The 20575-nt window shown below is 41.7% G+C and overlaps 1 protein-coding gene across 4 annotated transcripts in view; it reads right to left on the reverse strand.

Moving 5' to 3' along the window:
• COL4A6 (collagen type IV alpha 6 chain) overlaps positions 1-20575 on the reverse strand; it is a 301144-nt gene that overhangs the window by 149844 nt on the left and 130725 nt on the right. For all 4 annotated transcript variants that reach the window (XM_053201527.1, XM_053201529.1, XM_053201526.1 and 1 more), the window contains exon 3: positions 12901-12981. In XM_053201527.1, coding sequence (XP_053057502.1) covers positions 12901-12981 — 81 coding nt within the window. The remainder of the gene's footprint in view (positions 1-12900; positions 12982-20575) is intronic.

Consider the following 20575-nt stretch of genomic DNA (forward strand, 5'->3'; position numbering starts at 1 on the left):
CCAAGGAGTCAGAGGAATGTGAGGAAAGGAAGCTAGCACTCTCTTCCAGCTGATTAAAAACAATGAAAAGGTTATACACTTATCTAACGTGAAGACAAGCCCTCATTATCAAATCACTATTTTAGGTTAAGGTACATGTGTGTCTATGTGTGTGTTTATGATTGGAGAGAATCATTCAAAGAAAGATAGGATCTGAGCAGCAGAAAATGATGCAAAGTTTCCATTCTGGTGTTCTAGGGGATTTTGGATATGCCACTTAACCTTTAAAAATAGGGACCCTCTGGATTTCAGCTCAGGTCATGATCTCAAGGTTCATGAGTTCAAGCCCTATGTCAGGCTCTCACGCTGACATCATGGAGCCTGCCTGGGATTCTCTGTCTTTCCCTCTCTCTCTGCCCCTCCCATACACACTCTCTTTCTTTCAAAATAAAGAAATAAAAGGGGCGCCTGGGTGGCTCAGTCGGTTAAGCATCCGACTTCAGCTCAGGTCACGATCTCGCGGTATATGAGTTCGAGCCCCGCGTCGGGCTCTGTGCTGACTGCTCAGAGCCTGGAGCCTGTTTCAGATTCTGTGTCTCCCTCTCTCTCTCTGACCCTCCCCCGTTCATGTTCTGTCTCTCTCTGTCTCAAAAATAAATAAATGTTAAAAAAAAAATTAAAATAAATAAATAAATAAAATTCAAAAAAAAAAATAGGGAGCATTCTACTTACTATTATGTCTGGCACTCCAATCCACCCTGCACAACCCCCACCAAATGAATCTTCATAAAGAAACATTTTTGTTATAATATTAAAAAAATAGTTTGGTCGGGAAACCTGGGTGGCTCAGTCAGTTAGCGTCTGACTCTGGCTCAGGTCATGATCTCACAGTTCATGAGTTTGAGACTTACATTGGGCTCTGTGCTGGCAGTGCAGGGCCTGCTTGGGATTCTCTCTCTCTTTCCTCTCTCTTTGCCCCTTCTCCAGTTGTACACGTGGGCACTCTCTCTCTCTCAGATAAATAAATAAACTTAAAAAAATACTTTGCTTAATCACTCCAGTCCATACCAATATCTCCTTTTAAGGACTTGTGCTCTGCCTTTCAGATTTCCAATCAGATGTAGTGCTGTGTAGTGAAGCACTGTTGTGTGTGTGTGTGTGTGTGTGTGTGTAGTCTCCCTAAATGAGGTCTGGCACTTGTAATATGTTTGCATTCCCCACAGTGCCTGCACCAATATTTAGCCCCCAGAGTGCTTTCTTAAATCTTGTCTAATGGGCTTGAGCCTCACACAACACAATGAGGAAAACAAAATACAGAACATAGTCTAGGACTTCTACCTCTATAAATAAAGGTAGTCATTAAACAAATGGCTATGTGCCCCATTTGTTAAAATAAAAGCTCTTTTGAAGAGATGACAGGGAAGCAAATTTCTGCAAAGCAGTGCACATTTTTTCCCATCCACTTCTGCTATAGCTTAAGAGAGATGCCATGCAATTAATTTTCTCGAACATTCTTGCAAGACTTATATTAAGACAAGGCTTCTAAGAATAAACACCAAATTACTTCCCTGATATATTCTTGGCAATTTCATCTACACACATTTCTAACTCCATTGCAGTGAACTTCCGTACAATGAGTGGCCTACATAGAGGGAGTGACCTACACCAGAACTATAAAGACTGACATGACTCCTCCTGGCAAAACGTGTAGTCACAGATGAAATCCAGGCTTTCCTTATGCATGTGTTTTATTTCTTTAACTTTTATTTTATTTTTTTAAATTATTTTATTAAACACATTTTTTAATGTTTATTTTTGAGAGAGAGAGAGACAAAGAGAGAGAGAGAGAGAGAGAGGAGGAGGAGGAGAGGGAAGGGCAGAGAGAGAGGGAAACATAGAATCCAAAGCAGGCTCCGGTCTCCAGGCTCCAAGCTATCAGAACAGAGCCCAACGCAGGGCTTGAACTCATGAACCATGAGATCATGACTTGAGCCAAAGTCAGATGCTCAACCGACCGAGCCACCCAGGCACCCCATATTTCTTTAACTTTTAAAAGACAGGAGTATTAGGAAAACATTTTAAAACCCACACAAGAGTATAAACAGATGCTATCCACACAGTTAGGAGTTATTTCTCACTAGGCGTGGGGAAGGACTACTCATTTACTGATACCTGGTCTATGTCTTAGCAGATTTTCTCCACCACAAGTGTCCCTCCATTTACAACCATCCAGCCAAAATTGGCTCATCTGATTATGGCCATGGGATTAAGAGGACATTTGGCATGATGGAAAGAACACTGAGCAGGAGAATGGAATATTTCTTTCAAATCCAGCTATGCTCCTTACAAAGGACCTTGGGAAAGTCTCTTAACCTCTCTGAAACTTTTTCTTCTAAAAGTCTTCATATTTAGAGTGAGGGTAAGGGATTTCACAAGCATGCTGAGAAAGCCTTTTATAAACTGTGATATGTCACTTAGGGCTTGGATCCAACCTTCTAGGCTTGAAATTTTATGATTTTAAAATTTCTTTACTGCCTCATGTTTCCCAACTCCTGATATCCCTATTGCTTTATTTTATATAAAGTTGCCAAGGTAGAGCTCTAAAGTTGGTGGCATGGCCATTCTACAGGGAAAGAGCAAAAGACAACAAGATAGTTATTTTTCTCTTAAAGTTCTTTTGCCTCTGCTTGTGGGTCCCCACCTATTGTAAATATGGTCTAGGTCAGTGGCCTCCAAAACTTTCTGATTGCATACTTTTCTCAGGTTAAAAAATTTGAGCATGCTTCTTCTCTTTATCTTTGTCTCTCTGTATAATATATATATATATATATATATTATATATAATATATATAAATATAATATATATTTATATATTACACACAATGTTATGAATAATTATTTAAATCATATACATGTCCTACTCTACATATATATTATGAAACACATAATAAATAGAAAATGTAAGAAGATGAAATAAATAGCATGTCAAATGTCTTGTCAGGATGGCTTCATTATATTTTTAGCTAACATTTCAAGATTCTATATACACTTAGGACAAGAATTTTCATTATTGAGAATGGGTATAAATCCATATTTTATATAGTCTTCTTGATTATTCTTGCATTACTTTTTTGCCAACTTCCTGTCTGATATAATTAGCTTTAACCTTTTAATGAAGCTGATGGAAAAACTCGGTCTAGGAGTAGAAGTGTGATCACTGCCATCTTCACATGCTTACGTTGTTAGTATTATCTTCGATATATGGTTTATTTGTAGGAGTCTTCTTAAACTATCCATTTTGTGAGGGTTAATGGAGTTAGACAATATAAACCATAAATCCACTTAACTGGGCCCCAGGAAATAGCAATATCTCTGGTACACATATAGGGAAAAAATGTGAGGGCCCCAGGGTCACCCCTTCTATCTTGTGGGCTCCCACTCTTCCCTTGGAATACCTATGGAGCATATGCAACTGGAAAGTTGAAGACAGGCCCCCACCTGGTGAGGATGCCTGTGTATTACATATTTGAAAGGCTTAAAATAGCAGTAATAATAGCTAACACGAACACTAATGCTTAGTGTGCCACACACTGTTTTTTTTTTTAATTTAAAATTTTTTTTAATGTTTATTTATTTTTGAAGAGACAGAGACAGGATGCAAGTGGGTTATGGGCAGAGAGAGAGGGAGACACAGAATCTGAAGCAGGCTCCAGGCTCCGAGCTGTCAGCACAGAGTCTGATGCAGGGCTCAAACTCACGAGCTGTGAGATCATGACCTGAGTCGAAGTTGGACGCTCAACCAACTGAGCCCCCAGACGCCCCTGCCACATACAGTTTTAAACACTTTACAGAAATTAAATAACTTAATCCAAATCTTAATTGCTTTCTAGACTTTCTCAACTTAAGTTGGAAGTTGTAATATTTACACCCTTATGGACTGACTTCCATGCACTGCACTCCTCCCCCCTCCAATTTTGAAGACCACTCATCCAGGCTCTGAGGTTTAGAATCTCCGGATAAGTGGGTATGCATCTATAAAGTACATCACAGCAACTCTTCCTTTGTTTTTAAGTTTTATTTATTTATTTATTTATTTATTTATTTATTTATTTAGAGAGTTCACGAGTGGGGAAGGAGGAGAGAGAGAGAGAGAGAGAGAGAGAGAGAGAGAGAGAGAGAATCCCAAGCAGGCTCTGTACTGTCAGCACAGAGCCTGACACAGGGCTCAAACTCACAAACCGTGAGATCATGACCTGACCCAAAACCAAGAGTTGGATACCTAACTGACTGAGCCACCCAGGCACCCCCATAGCAACTCTTTCTGATGTCCTGCTGCTGTAGTTCTCATGCCTTTTGATAGATGACAAAAAGGACTGGTACCACAAGAAATGATCCCAGGGAACTAAAGGCAGAGGGGAGGAACTGAGTGAGAAGGCCACAGTGGAGCAAATGGTAAGGAGGGATGGACAGCTAGAAATGCTGAAGCAAGAGGTGAGGAAGCATGGATGGAGAAAGGAGGAAGTTCAGAAAGGTGTAAACAGCTGACAAGGGAAGATGAGGACAGACTCCATGAGGAGAGAATATGTCACACTGGCATGCAAGAAGCTCACCCAAGGCTTGATATCCAATGTCTCTGGCATATTGGTTAGCAAGCCAGGCCAAGGAAAACTAAGTGGTCTCAAAAGGTTTGTGCACACAACTCCTCACCAGGTGCACAGTGTGCACCTGCCTCCTCTCATCAGAATAGTCTATGTAACTTATTCAAGCAATGCAAGGGTAGAGCAACAATTAACCTAAAGAGTGGGTCTATGAAGCCATAACTGTAAGAAGAGTGATTCCCAGGCAAGGCAGGGAAGATATTTGGGGGGTGTGGATGGTGAGGAGATAGCCCTGTGATACTTTTCAAGTCACACCAGTCAGATGACCAAGGAGGGGGAGGACTGTACATTCCTGCAGGAGTGCAACTTCACCTGTTCGGAGCTTCCAGCACCAGCAGTAAAAAGCCATAGCAAGTGATTTACATCGGAGGCAGCTGCCAGGACATTACTCCACATGGTAGAACGCTGTCAAACATTGCCTTCCAAATCTCACAGCAACACTAGAGAGCACGAGAAGACACTTTAGGGGAAAGGAACTGTCACAGTACAGTACAGTAACAGTGTCTGACTTAGATGATCCGAGCTGGTGGGTATCTTGAGGTTACTCAGCACAAGCTCTTCATTTTACTGATGGGTAAACAAAGACCCTGAGAAGGGGAAGCATCAGCCCAAAGTCATCTAGTTAGCAACGCTCAGGCATGGAACTTGGGTCTCTGGATATCTAGAGCGGTGCTCTTGATTCCATAGCTGTGTACTATCTTCTCCTCCAGCTCTTTGGCTCCTTTCTAACAGAAGCCTCCCTCACTAGTATGGATAATATATTCCACAAATCCCACACTACCCCAAAATGATCAAAGAAGGGATTAAGATAACCACAAACATCTGCTGGGCTATGAATGCATCTTGATTCAGCTCAGAGACACTACACTTTAACATTATCATCAATTATCCTCGATCTAAATAACTACAGTATATTTAAATACACAGAGACTTTTAATTTTTTTATCTCCCCCCTAGTACTACCCAATGGCTACTTCCCTGCACAAAGGCTATTCCTCTCCTCCCACAAGGGAGCAAAACAAGGGAAACTGAAGACCATCAACTTTGCATAAAGCTAAGAGGCTTTAAGCAAAAGGTTTGGTGGAGAGGAGAATGCAATCAATGTCAAAAAGAAAGTCTGTGATTATCTTTGACTCACAATTATTCAAGAATGTCCTCATCTTGGAGGAAGGACCAATTGCTGGTAGCAAAATAAAAGCATTCTGCCAAGTCCCTTGCCTTGGCAGGCACAGATTAAAAAGCAATCAGACAAGAAAAGAGGTCAGGGTAAAAAATTCTGAGGAGTTAGGTAGAACAGAATCCCAAAGCAAGCTATAGGAACCAGAGTGGAAAAGAGCCGGGGCCCTTATGGCTAACGGGATCTAAAAATGATATGGAAATGACTGCCCTGGCTCCTTGCCTTCTTTTAGCAGGAGGGATTCCTCCCTAGACAGCGCATTCTCATCTGCTTCATGGCAACTTCATGGCCAACCCAGGATGTGGAGAGTAGGGCTAGACCCATACTCACCAAATTGGTTGGACAGTTGGCCAGTCATTCATGAAACTGTTTGTAGTGCCTACTGCCCCTTCGGAGTCTAAAATAACCCTGTGTCTGTCCTTTAGGAATTCATAATATAGGGGAGGGCAGACAAGTCAATATGGATTGCTGTGTTCAGCATGAAGGGAATGAAGAGAACGTAGATAACCTCAGCCTTGCATATGGTGGAAAGCTTCATGAGGAGGTTCTAAAACCTGTGTAAGGTTTTAAAGAATGGTTAAATAGAAGCAAGTCAGCAGAGAGAGGGTAGAGCTAGTGGAAGGGAGTACATGGAAATGGAATAGCAGGTAGAAACCCTAGATCCTATGAAATAACAGCAGGTTGTCTGAACTGTAAAGAGTTCAGCTCATGTGTATGTCCTGGCTTTGTTTTCCGAAGGAGGAGGCTCCAACGAGAGATAATGTTGGAGAAGCAGTGAAGTTCCAGGCCACAGAGGACTTTGTAAGCCCTACTAGAACTAAGATTTTATTGTGAGATCTATGGGGAGCCACTGAAGGATTTTGAGCAACAGTTTCATGATCATATTTATGTTTTGGAAAGATTATGATAGCAGAGTGGCAAATGAATGGAAAAGAGTGAGACTGGTGATTCGGAGACCAGTCTGGAGGCTATTAGGGTAATTCAGACAAGACATTATACAGGTCTGGAGTGGACAGACAGGTATGGAGAAGAGTGGATGAATTTGGGCTTTGTTTAGGAAGATGTGGGCAGAATGTGAAGATGAATTGGAGGTGGTAGTGAAGAAAAGAAAAAAACAATTCCCAGGTTTCTGGCTTGAGCAAATAAAGTGCTTGGTGGTGCCATTTGCTGAGATAGAGAAGACATAGCTAAGACTTAGAAAGGGACACGTCTGGTGGGGATTGACAGTTGAATTCTGTATGCGGTATGGTTGTGGTGCAAGTAGAAATCCAAGCAGAAATTGACTGTGCTGACCTGAAGCTAAGGAAAAAGGTCTGAGCGAAAGATACAGATTTAATATTTATCATTGTATTGGTGGGAGTGGAAATCCCTGGCATATATGAAACTACTTTGGGAGAGGCCTACAGCGAGAAGAGAAATAGGATGAGGACAAAACCCTGGGGAGTCCCAAATTGTAGGGAAAAAACTAGGAGAGAACATTATGAAATCCAAGGGAACAGAGAGTTTCAGGAAAGAAGAAGGTATCTCGTGCGGTAGAGAAGTGAAGGAAGATTTTTTTAAAAATGAAAAATGTTCTTTGGGTTTGGCAGCAAGCAGGTTACTGGTGACCAGTGTTTGCAGTGAGTCCAGCCCGTGGAGGGCTGAAGAGTAGGTGGGGCAATGAAGGCAAGAAGCTTGAGTGCAGGCAGCTGGAGCAAGGCCTGGCCACTCAAGGAGGTCATGTGCAATATGAGCTCTGACTGTGGAGCAGAGGATAAGGACATTGGTGTGTGTGGCAGTGGTTGGTCTGCACAGGGGTGTGGGGGGGTGGGTACATAGGGAGAAGGGAAAGATGCACATAAACATTGCCTAAATCAGGAGCCAATGGAGAGGCCTCTTGGTAGCCATGGAACCAGGCAGCTGACACAGGGAACGCCAGCTGTTTGCAGGAGGAAAGTAAAAACAAAAACAAAAACAAAAACAAAACAAGACAAAACAAAAACTTAGTGGTTAATGCATCTGGTCCTGGAATTCATGGGAAACACACAGTTTCTGACAGAGAAGCAGCAGGATGCAGGCATGAGATGAGGATTTAAGAAATCTGTGCTGTTTCACGCGTAACTCTCTAGCTAGGACATAGCCGAAAAACAGGGGCACACAGCCCTTATAGGGGTTGGGAGGAATCCAAATATTCCCTGTGGCTTGGGATAATCTATGATAATGTTCCTTTAGATGGCATGGATAATTAGGAGCTCAATGTGATATATAAATGCCAGAACACTGTTAAAACAGGGAAAATTGTGAAATAATATTAAATTTTTTTAATGTTTATTTTTCAGAGAGAGAGAAAGAGAGAGAGCACAAATGGGACAGGGTCAGAGAGAGAGGGAGACACAAAACCTGAAGCAGGCTCCAGGTTCTGAGCTGTCAGCACAGAGCCCTATGCAGGGCTCGAACCCACGGACCTTGAGATCACGACCTGAGACAAAGTCAGAAGCTTAACCAACTGAGCCACCCAGGCGCCCCTGCAATAGTATTAAGGAATAACAGGCTCAGAACAGAACAGTCCCACCTGTTCCCGATTCAGACAAACACGCCGATGGAAAACAATGCAGAGGTAGCTTGCAAATCCAGTAGGGAAGACTTGGGAAGAGATGAAAATGGAAAACTGATATATTTTGTTCAATCTAATGTAAAAAAAAAAATACTAGGGAAGAGAAAAAGTCCAAAGAACAGTTCTCCCATAAAATAAAACATATCCCCGAGACAGGAAACTGAAAGTCAAATAGTAAGTCCAAATTGCAATGTTTGGGGGGAAAATATCCTTTCTTATTTTTTCAATGTTTATTTATTTTTGAGAGAGAGCAAGACAGAGCGGGAGTGGGGGAGAGGCAGAGAAAGAGGGAGACACAGAATCCAAAGCAGGCTACAGACTCTGAGCTGTCAGCACAGAGCCCGACACAGGGCTCCAACCCACGAACCTTGAGATCCTGACCTGAGCTCTGACACTTAACTGACTGAGCCACCCAGGTGCCCCTCCCTTTCTTTAACATTAGCAGGGGTGCCATTTTATAAAGTCGCTGTTCTCCTAACGTAGGCTAAATAAAGTTTAGCCACTAACAGGCTAGGGAGCTTGGGCAAAATCACTTATCAGTTTCTTTACTTGTTGCATGGAGCTCATACGGACCCTGGGAGAAGATGCTTTGGAAACGTACAGAGCAGTGCAGCAATGCTAGGCAGAGGCTGTTACCAGGCAGGGCATACTTTCAGGAAGGCAGTTTGAGAGAGCATAAGCCAGAAACGGGTTGGATTGCAGTTGTGTGCAGGAGTGCTAGGTGTTGTGTAAATGTCCTAGTCAGTTCAAGAGGCCTCTGGCAAAGGAAAAGTACACGCTGCCTGGCAAGCTATGTGCTTGATGTTTCCCCAAGGCAGAAGACGGGCCAGCCAAGGGCTGCAGCATATCTCAGGGATGACCCAGTGTTCTGTTCCCCTCCCAGCTCACCGAGCTCGAGAGGAACAGCTTGAAATCCGAATGGGGCCCGCTGCTCGGCTAAGGAAAACAGTCTCAAATCTTTCTGACATCTGCACAAAAGGGGTACCAAGAGGCTGCCCTGCAGGGTCAACAGTGCTGGGGCCAGTTTGAACAATCCTGCTTGGCCCTGGGAACACAGGAGGGTAGGGGGGAAAGACTAAAAGGGACCTGGTGGCCCAGGCGGCTTCAAGCATCCGTGTTCACAGGGTCTGCCCCACGTGCACCGGCCTCCTGATCTATCTGGGAAATAGGACATCCCTGGTCTTAACTCATGAAATACAGCTTGGTCTGGCTCAATAACCTTGACAAACGTTCCCAGCAACTTCAGACTTCACAAATAAACTTTAGGACCATGTTTAACTGTGCAGACTCTGAATCTTTTAAATAGTGAAAAAAAATCCTTGTGGTGATATTTTATTTTCCTCAGTCCCACATCCCTTCAACCACTCATGTTTTCAAAGGAGAAGACAGACTAGGGCTCCAGATGTTTGGAACCCAAATGAGAGCTCTATACTGAGGAAGTCCACTGCCTTCCATCTTCAAAGATCAAAATCTCAGCCAGAGGTTAAACAATGAGGTCACCTTAGTCATGTGTATCTGGTGTAGGACTAACCTCTGTTCAGATATATAAGAAGATTTTCTACTTTTGGGGTGCCTGGGTGGCTCAGTCAGTTAAGTGTCTGACTTCGGCTCAGGTCACGATCTCACGGTTCGTGGGTTCAAGCCCCACATTGGGATCTGTGCTGACAGCTCAGAGCCTGGAGCCTGCTTTGGATTATGTGTCTCCCTCTCTCTCTTTACCCCTCCCCTGCTCACACTCTGTCTCTCTCTGTCTCTCAAAAATGAATAAATGTTAAAAAAAAGATTTTCTACTTTTAAAGGCTCTGCAACCCAACAAACAGCCTGGATCTGCTTTTCAGTTCCCTGGTTGTGGGGTCTGACCAACCACCTCCTATATCCCCTGTAACCTGCCAGGAAATGCCCTTTTGTGTCAAACTTCAAATCTCATCAGTTTCACCTGGGCCATTTTTATTTATTATACCTTCGCAGAGGTAAAGTAAGTCAATAAGGATCACCCATGATGAAAGTAGGTAGAGGACATATCCAAGAGATTTGCAGAAGAAATACAAAATTTGTTCAATGAGTATGTCAAATAACACTTAACATCACATGCAGTCTGGGAATTGGGATAATTTTACCCATATCAGCAAAAATATCAAGTATTGGCAAGGGTATAGAAACGTGGGAGCTCTTGTATAATGCTGATGGGGGTGTAAATTGGAATGTTTTACAGGGTAAGTGAGCATTAGCTTTGAAAATTAAAAATATCTATTATCTTATATCTGGAAATTCTGATCCTTAGTATCTATGCTAGACATGAGAACAAGATCTGTTCAAGGATTTCCACTGTATCACTGCCATTTTTTTTTAATGGCAAACATTTGGGAAAAAACCTAAGTGTTCACCAAAAGGGGAATGAATGGCTGGGTTAAACTAAGGGATAGGGAAAAAGATCTTAATAACATATCAAATGGCAGGGTGCCTGGGTGGCTCTGTCGGTTAAGTGGCTGACTCTTGATTTCAGCTCAGGTCATGATCTCACAGTTCGTTAGTTCGAGCCCTGTGTCAGGCTCCATGCTGACAGCATGTAACCTTCTTGGGATTCTTTCCCCCTCTCTCTATGCCCCTTCCACACTCATACACGCTCTATTTCTCTCTCAAAATAAATAAAATAAACCTTAAAAAATGTGTTTTTCTAAAAATAAAACATATTAAATGCCTAAAAAATCCAAAAACTAAACAAGGCACAGAATATATACTTAGGATGGGGTTTGGGGAAAAAAATACAGAAAATGAAACTAGTTTTATTCATATTTCTACATATCTCTGATTGTGTACAGGGAAAGACAAGGAAGACAATAGAGGGACTAGAGTCTCAAAGGAAACTTTTGCTTTGCCTATATCGCTTGCATGCTGCTTGAGAATGTATTCATATATTTATTATAGAATTATCTGTTTTCTGAAGTGTATCCTGATTGTAGATCAGAGGCAAAGGCATGGGCCCTGGTGACTACAGTGAACATGACTTCTCTGGAAGGCACCAGTGGGTAAAAGTAAATAGGCAAGAAATCAAAGGACCCAGGTAATAGTATGAATCTGTCATCAATTTGCTGTGTGACCCCAGGAAGTCATTTTCCTTCTCAGACTCTGCTTCCTCTGTACAATCGGTGGATAAGATGAGAAGCTCACTAAGATACTTTCTCTTTCTGATATTTTAGGATTCTCTAAGTCAATGCCTTTAATGTATAATGGATCTTGTTGTCCCTTTTGATGAGGAGACAGCTTTTTCTCTTCCTTCAAATTCTGGCATAGTTTGATATTTCACTTTACTCTAAATGGAAGATAACGAAAGAGAAGGTGGAGTGGTCACTCTGTTCCCTGTTTGGCTATGGTTTGAGGGTTTGGTTGACCTATTTATGCTACCTCTCTTTGACAGCAGAAGCTCTTAGGCTTGAGTGTGATGAGATTACAGATGCAATGCGGTAAGTCAGAAGATATGAATTCTAAATGGTGGCCATAAATCCCAGAAGCATAGATTCTATTTTATTTTTTCAGATTGAACCCCCTCAAATGCTTTTTTTAATGAGTCGTGCTAAAGATGTAGGTTTGTTCTGTGAAAAGTAGAGGTACAAATTATCTGGAGTAATGCTTCCCGTATGCATATACAGGGACTGATGGAAATGCTGTGCCAATGCACTGTGCTCATTGCAATCTGCACTGTTTGAACTGTGCATTGCTAATAAGGAACAAGACACTGAATACATCACATCATGCTTTTAAACAAATCCTAAGTTTTAATGTGATATCAATAAATCATTCTTTGTGTGCAATAGTCATCCATATTTTTGGATGTTAAGGCTACCCTGTAAACCCTTGATTTTTGACGAGTCACATCCCTAGTCTGTAGATAACAATTGGACCACTTGTTTCCCAGAGAGAAGAACCAAGTTGATACAAATGAGCTATGAGGAGTGCCTGGGTGGCTCAGTGGGTTGAGTGTCTGACTCTTGATTTCGGCTCAGGTCATGATCTCACAGTTATGAGATCATGAGATCAATCCCCATGTTGGGCTCCATGCTGAGCGTGGAGCCTGCTTGAGATTCTCTCCCTCTCTCCCTCTGCTTCTCTCTCCCACTTGGCACTCTCTCTGTCTAAAGTAAAAAATAATACAAAAAATTTTTAATGAGCTATGAAAATTTATGTATATCTACAAACATAATCTGGTTCTTCACCACCAAATTGGCTTTTGGAAGTACTTCAGATGAAACCTTGAGGAAACCTTGGCATTAAGTCAATGAAGGAAACCTCTTCCTGGTCCCTCAGGGACTTTGACCAATCTAGTTCTGCCTCTCAGTTGGCTAGCAAAGCTCCTTCCAGCTGGTCCTCATCACTTTTCTTGTTTGATGAAGTCATAAGAGTAAATTCTAAGCATCCTAATTCTAAAGAAAACACACACACTTCAAGTCACAACTCCTCTGACTATGTGTCTTTCAGCAATGGAAGAAGCAACTTACTCTCGCTCCTTTCTCAGGAAAGCATTTACAGCCTCCACTGCAGTCTTGGCCTCCACATGGCTTTCCATAAGACTTCTCTCCCTATTAAAAAAAAAGAGAGAGAGAGAGAGAAAAGTTAGTAAACTATGTGAACCAAGAAGCAATGTAGCCCTAGGGAACCTAACCCTTAGCCACCCTCCTCCTAACCAAGTAAATTTAGAGTGGCTTAATCATCTCATTTGATGGTAATGTTGAGTCATACTGGACTTGTGTATTTGTGTTCAGTGAGAAAGCAGTAGCTGTAGCAGAGAACTGGAGAGAAATTCAAGGTCTAGAAATGTAATGATAGATGAAAATGGCCACCCTGTACTCTGCTCTTGGAATTTTTCTCCTCAGGCTCTATTTGCAACACATCATTCAGACCTTACAGTAACAGTCCTGTGCCCAGTGAGATCCAAATTCCTCAGTTGGTACCATACAGTATACCCCAAAGTGTTCAATTTCCTTCTTTCTTATTTGCCTTACTATGATTATTATTATTATTACTAGCTCAATTTCTACAAAGCCGCTGCATGACCTGACATGTACTGACCCTGTCTAACCTCACCTTTTCACTCTTTCCCTGGCTCACTCTTCTTCAATCACACTGGTATTCATTCTATAAAAGCTTAAGCCTGTTCCTGCCTCAGGGCCTTTGCCCTTGCTGTTACTTCTGCTGGAATGCTCTTCTAGATGCTTTTTATTGCTGGCCTCTTTTTATCATCCACGTCTTAGTTCAATTGTCTATTCTCAGAGAGACTTTTCCTGACTACTCAACCTAAGGCAGCCCTATTACTTCCATCACATTACTATGCTATCCTTTCAACATTAACATCCCCTCTCCCCCCACTAGAATGTAAGCTCCATGTAAGTAACAGCCTTATCTATATTGTCTGATGTTATATCCCCAGTGTCTACAAGAGTGGATGGCACATAGGAAGTTTTGATGACTATATGAATGGAGCTGGGATTTGAACCCATATCTGACTAACTCAAAAGCCTTGACCTTAACCCTTATGTCTTAGAGTTTTCTAAGTCCTCTGTGTACCAGAGCCTCAATGCAAGGGCTCAAAAATGAGAAAAATGCCATTCTGACCCTATCCACCTTGGGAAAAAAGAGCAAAACATAAATTCTAACTATTATCTATAACAAGAACTTTATCTCTAGGATGGATTTAGTATCATCCAACTTTTTTATTTAATATTGGCTATTTTTTTTTCAAAAGAGAAGGGCATATTTATGAGCCAGTCTCATACTTAATCATTCTTGTCTCTTTGTACTGTGAGTCTTTTCCTAATCCCCAGGGAGCACTGTGAATTTCACAGATGGTCTCTTATCTCTTTAGACATTCCCACAACACTTTATCACCACAACACCTCGGTAATAAGGTAGTGATGGCAGAGCTATGACAAAATATTCCTATTTTAGATTCCAAACACCTTCTTGATATGAGATATTTTATCTCTCTTATATGCCTTTGACATGGTAAGTGCTATTGTACACTTTCCAGTTTGCCCTCCATTTTATGGTATATAGAACAGGCAAGTATTCATAAGGGTGAGATCAAGAGGTGCTGTGGGAGGAGGAAGCAGGGGGCAGGCATAGGATAGAGAACAGAGAGACAGACCAGCTCTGAATTTAACCTTCACCCATGCTGTCACCTTTGCCTAATGTTGAGTACTATATTCCTTGGGATAGTGGATAATTTGCATTTGCTTCTACATATACTTCTGTATTTTACAAGTAATCTTCAATGAGCACATATAATTAGGAAGAAGAAGAGCAATTATATTACTAAATGATAAAAGTCATCCTCTTTAAGGGAGAGGACTCAACAGGCATTGCCAAAGTTGAAGTGGTATCCATTTGGAGCTGTGGCCTACTTCCAAACAATGCCTTTTTGGTGTCCCATAAAATTTGCCTATCATGGACCAAAACTTTCAAGATTACTAGCATAGAGCAAGGAGGCCTGAAGCAACGGAGCTGGAGAACATAGAGGATAAAATCCTATTAACAGGCACTGAATAAAAATGTAAGGAACAGAAGCTAAGGTTTCTTGGGAACTTGGCAGAACAAGGAGGCAAAGACATCCAGCTAACAGACAGGAAGCCATCACTGCCCTCTGTCACTGGGGAAAGTAACTAGAGAAGGCCCACTGGCCACAAGGCAATTTCCTGTAATTCTGGCCCTGGCAGATCCCCCAGGAGTCTTCAATTACAGTGAGGGGGGAGGAATGAAAGGAGTTGTTTCCAGGGAACATGACAAGACCAGGCTCTGAGGAAGTTTCTTCCCTATCCTGGCTTGTCTGGGGATACTCCAACTCCTTCTCAACCAGACCACATCACTAGTGTCATTCCCATCCTGGAATTCTCTCTGGATTCCTCTCAAAACCCAACCCCTCCCTACATCCGCAGAAAATTAGAACTGGAAAGGCCCTGAGAGATCATCCAGTACAGCCATTCTTAATTCTATCAGACTGGCACACCATTTTTTTTATTGTGAATGTATATTATTTTTTCTTGGCATCTTGAAAAAAATGCATAGGAATAAGTTATAATAAAGATGTAAGCAATACTTTAAAAAGCACATATTATGCCATAATTGTATTGCAAAGCAAAAACAAAAGCCATTTATAATGAAACAATATATATTCCAATATGTAAATGCTCATACATCACTATATTAGAAGATGGAATGAAGTTGTCAGAGGCTAGCAGCTCAGTGCAGAATCACTATGAATGGGACAGCTTGCTGAAGCAGAATGACACTGGGATGTGGTATTGGTGACTCAAGTACAATGAATAGTGTTGCTATTACTATGGTAATTCTCTGAAATGGTGAATAACTCCTGGTAAAGTTCTGGGGGAAAAAGTTCAATATTTCCTTTATTTACTGTGAAGGTTTTTTTAATATAAAAAAATTTTTTTATGTTTATATATTTTTGAGAGAGAGAGAGACAGAGACAGAGCATAAGTGGGGGAGGGGCAGAGAGAGAGGGAGACACAGAATCCAAAATGGGCTCCAGGCCCTGAGCTGTCAGCACAGAGCCTGATGTGGGGCTTGAACCCACAATCTGTGAGATCATGACCTGAGCCGAAGTCACACACTTAATCTACTGAGTCACCCAGACGCCCCTATTTACTGTGTAGTTTTAATCAGTAATAATAAAACCAAGAAACAACTCATGGCAATATGTAGCATGTGGTTATGTTCTAGGCTCAGAAAATTATAAACAGTTTTCACTTCCCTGAATGTCCAGAAGTCTTCTAAATGGAGGGAAAGATATAAGACAATTCTTTGTAGTGTGTAGAACACCTATCATTCCTGGCCCCTACAAGAGCCACCCCCCTCCCCCTAATCATTTTAACAACGAAAACTGCCCTCACAATTTCCAAAATACCTCCTAGGGGTAGGGTATTTCTGTTAAGAACTATAGTCTAAGCCACACCACTCATTTTACAGATAAGAGCTCTGAAGGAAATAACTTTGGTCCATGTCACACTGTTAGCAATTGTTATCCTAATTCCATATTCTTCCCACTATTCAAAACCCCTCAAGGCCAAGTTCAGGTTCCATTTCTTCCATGAGTACTCCAGCTCAGTAAAAAGACACAGCAGACACTGAGTATTCTGCCTATTGAACAAGTGTCACATGTTGCTGTGGGACAGCCCTTGCAATGTTTTTTAGGTTGCATGGTTGAGAGTCTTGTTTCCTCAACCAAACGATAATGTTGATAAGAGAAAGATCAATATATTTTACCTCTTTGTATATTCCCACAGTATTAGAAGGGCATCCTAGGATCTAGTCATTACCTGAGGCAGTATACCTTAGTTAAGTGTATAAGGTCTGGAGTCAATCTGTATAGGCTTAAATCCCAGCCTAGATGGGATTGACCTTAGACAAGTGACCTAAAGTATGAAATGGAAATGGCAACAATATCTACTGTATAGGGGTTAGCTGGAGGATTCAAGAAGATAAAGCATGCAAAGCACAGTGCCTGGCTCACAGTAAGCACTTTGTGTCAGCTATTATTATTACATTAATATTAGCTGGGCCACACTGTTTGACATTCCTGTAACACTCGACTGCTCTCTGGAGCTGAGGGTCAAGTGATATGCAATGATATGTCCATGCCAGTTTGTCTATGGCTGATATCCACTCAGCTTGATGAGGACATCCATTTGGATTGTTGATGTCTGCACATAATTGATTGTTAAATATTTTTAAGATCACCAGTATCTATCTATCACCAGTATCACATCTATCTGTTTGCTGATGCTGGTTCCTTTGTCTAAAATGCCTTCCCTATCCCTTTTCCCCATTCATCACAAACTAAACTTCTACACATTCTTCAAAACCCAGCCCAAACATCATCTTCTTGGTGAAGACCTCACCCCACCACCACCACCAATTTTTGCCTTTCAGTAATTTCTGGAAGAAGTTTTTACTCCCTCCTCTTTGCTATATTTGACACAACACATTTGGTTCTGCCATCAAACTGGAAATAGAACTCTGTTTTATTCTTCTCTTTAGCCCTTGCATAAGCAGGTACTTGGTAAAGGGCTGTGAAATAATTGATCTCACAACAATGGAGTTACAAGTGTTAGACTGGCTCTGCTTGGTATTCTCCCTCTCCCTTTGGTTTCCTGAAATAGACATTTACATCACAGTGTCCCTTCCAGAAGTCAGTATGTTTTTCCAGGCATCACTGGTGCTTTCTGTCAGGAGTGGTGGCAGGGATGACAACGACACAAAAGGTAACCAGGAAGCAAGAGATGTGATGTAAGAATATAAGAGCAGCTTAGCTTAGCTGGAGTGGCTGAACGGTTGGCCAAAGTGATTTACTCTTGTGAGAAGATCCTCCAGAAGTGTAGGTCACAGGAAGCTGGCTGTGCAACATTTTATCTTGACCATTCATTCAACAAATGTTTATTAAGCATCTACCATGTGCACTAGATACTGCACTAGACATGGCAGCTAGAGGCTGTATCATACAGCCACAGGTGAAACCAAATCCCTGCTGTCATGGTGTTTGCAATCCAGAGGGGAAGACAAACAGTAAACAAATAAATGCTACATCTATATTTGTCCAATCATATGTGTTACAGAGGAAAATAAGGGCATGGCAAGAAGGACATGAAATGTTGTAGTCAGCTTGTTACTGTATATAGGAAAGTCAGGGAAGGCTTTGCTCATAAGGTAACTTCTGAGCAGAGAACAGTGTTTCTTCAAGCATGGTCCTTGGGCCAGTGTCATTAGCCCTGGAAACTTATTAGAAATGTGAATTATTGCCCCCTTCCAGACCTAATCAATCATAAATTTCAGAGTGAGACCCAGCAATCTGTGTTTTAACAAGCACTTTGGGTGTTTCTACTGCACGGTAAAGTCTGAGAATCTCTGCTATAGAAAATGAGGGAGAGAGCTAGGTAGTAATCTGGGGTAAGAGTGTTCCAGGCAAAGGGAAGAGCAAGAGCAAAGGCAGTAGATGAGAGAACATGCTTGATGTTTGGCTGAGCAGCAAGGAGGCCAGAGAGCTGGAATGGAATAAAGGGAATAGAAATGATGAGGAGGTCAGAGATGTAGCAGGAGCCAGATCATCAAAGATTTTAGAGACCACTCTAAGAACTTTGCCTTTGGAAACAAATGAGCAAAGAAAAAAGAGAGAGAGAGAGAGACAAACCACGAAACAGACTCTTAACTCTAGAGAACTGATAGGACAGGGGAGGTGGGTGGGGAAGATGGGAGAAATAGGTGATGAGGATTCAGGAGTGGTCTTGTGATGAGCACCTGGTGATGTATGGAAGTGCTGAATTACTCTATTGTACACCTGAAACTAATATAACACTGCATGTTAATTAACTGGAATTCATTTATTTTTTGCTTATGTTTATTTTTTTAATTGCTGGGACAAAGATGGAATTTTATTTTATTTCTTTAAAATTTAGTTATTTATTTATTTTGAGGGGCACCTAGGTGCCTCAGTTGGTTGAATGTACGACTTCAGCTCAGGTCATAGGCTCTATGCTGACAGCTTGGAGCCTGCTTGGGATTCTGTGTCTCCCACTCTACCTGCCCCTCCATTGCTTGTGCTCAAGAGAGAGAGAGAGAGAGACAGAGACAGAGAGATAGAGACAGAGAGACAGAGACACACACACACACAGAATATGGCAGAGAGGGCAGAGAGGGGAGAGAGAAAATCCCAAGCAGGCTCTGTGCTGTCAGCATGGAGCCCGATGCCAGGCTTGAACTCACGAACTGTGAGATCATGACCTGAGCCAAAGTCAAGAGTCAGACGCTTAACAAACTGAACCACCCAGGTGCCCCAGCTAACTGAAATTTAAATAAAAACGTTTTAAAAAGAATGGTTTTGAGCACAGGAGTGACATCTCCTGTTGGAGAAGGTGGCCTTCATGGGCATCAAGAATTTTGGTTTTGAGATATCTATTAGACATCTAAATGGAGAAATCAGCTAGCTAGCTGGCTATGGAATCTGGAGTCCCAGGGAGCATGGCTAGCTTAGACATGTACATATGGTACTTTAGTCAGTAATGACTCCACTATGTTGTAGTAAAAAACCCCCAAATCTCAGTGGTTTAATGCAACTGAGGTTTATTTTTTGTTCATGTCATGATTCAATGAGGGATAGGCAGGTCTCTTTAGTGGTTTCTTTCCAAACGTGATTTGAATTTCCAAGATGCTTATGTCTAGCAACTCTACTACCTCAGATGCTAATAGTTTCTCCCCACTGTGCTCATATTCCCCTTTGAAAGAACTAGACAGAGCAGATGACCTAACAGCATGGAAACTAGGAGAGAACAGGGATTATTTGGTGAGCACCATTTCTGCCACCACTGGTATGTACATACAAGACTAGATGATAGTACCAAGGGAGCAAACGTAGAGAAAGAATGACAAACTGTAGTAAAGGGCCCACTTGAGGTTAGTGGTCATGAACTTAAAGGAACATCAGCTATCAATGCCATGATGTTTTCTCTAGCCTTGTTCAGCCAGGTGGGTACAGATGCACATTAGCAGAAGAATCAGAGATAATCAAAGTTGGTTTCTGCTAGGGGAGCATGATAAAGGAAAAGAACGGCAAGGGATTCAAAGGTATGTGGTAAAGCTATGTGGTAAAAAGCATTGAGGCTTCCTAAGGAGGGAAGTGAGTACAGGCAGGCGGTGGGTAACAGGCAGTGAAGAAGGTAGTAGAATCAATGGATGATTGATCCTGATGAAGTTGAAACAATGTGTGGATTTTAGAATTGTGACCAGATTTTGGAAGATAGAAGAGGTGGTGTTGTAAAGAGGCTGGGGCCTGTTAATACTCTACATAGTGCAAACTCAGATGCACCTTGGAATATAATAAATACTTGCTGAAGTAGCTCAGTAAATGGTTGAAATGGTTGCTCAATCCTGGTTTCATACAACATAACAGAACTCTTCTGTTTTGATGACTTCGGGTTTCTTCAAAACACCTTTCACACCAAATCTCATTTGATTTCCTACCATAAGTCTGAAATGGGTATTTTGGATGTACAGATATGTGTAGAAACATAAACCCATATACAATATTACAATGATTTCTTAAAATTTTTAATGTTTTTAAAAAACGTTGTATTTATTTTTGAGAGAGAGAGGGACAGAGCATGAGCGGGG

The sequence above is a fragment of the Acinonyx jubatus genome, chromosome X (assembly GCF_027475565.1).
Source record: "Acinonyx jubatus isolate Ajub_Pintada_27869175 chromosome X, VMU_Ajub_asm_v1.0, whole genome shotgun sequence".
Lineage (NCBI taxonomy): Eukaryota > Metazoa > Chordata > Mammalia > Carnivora > Felidae > Acinonyx > Acinonyx jubatus.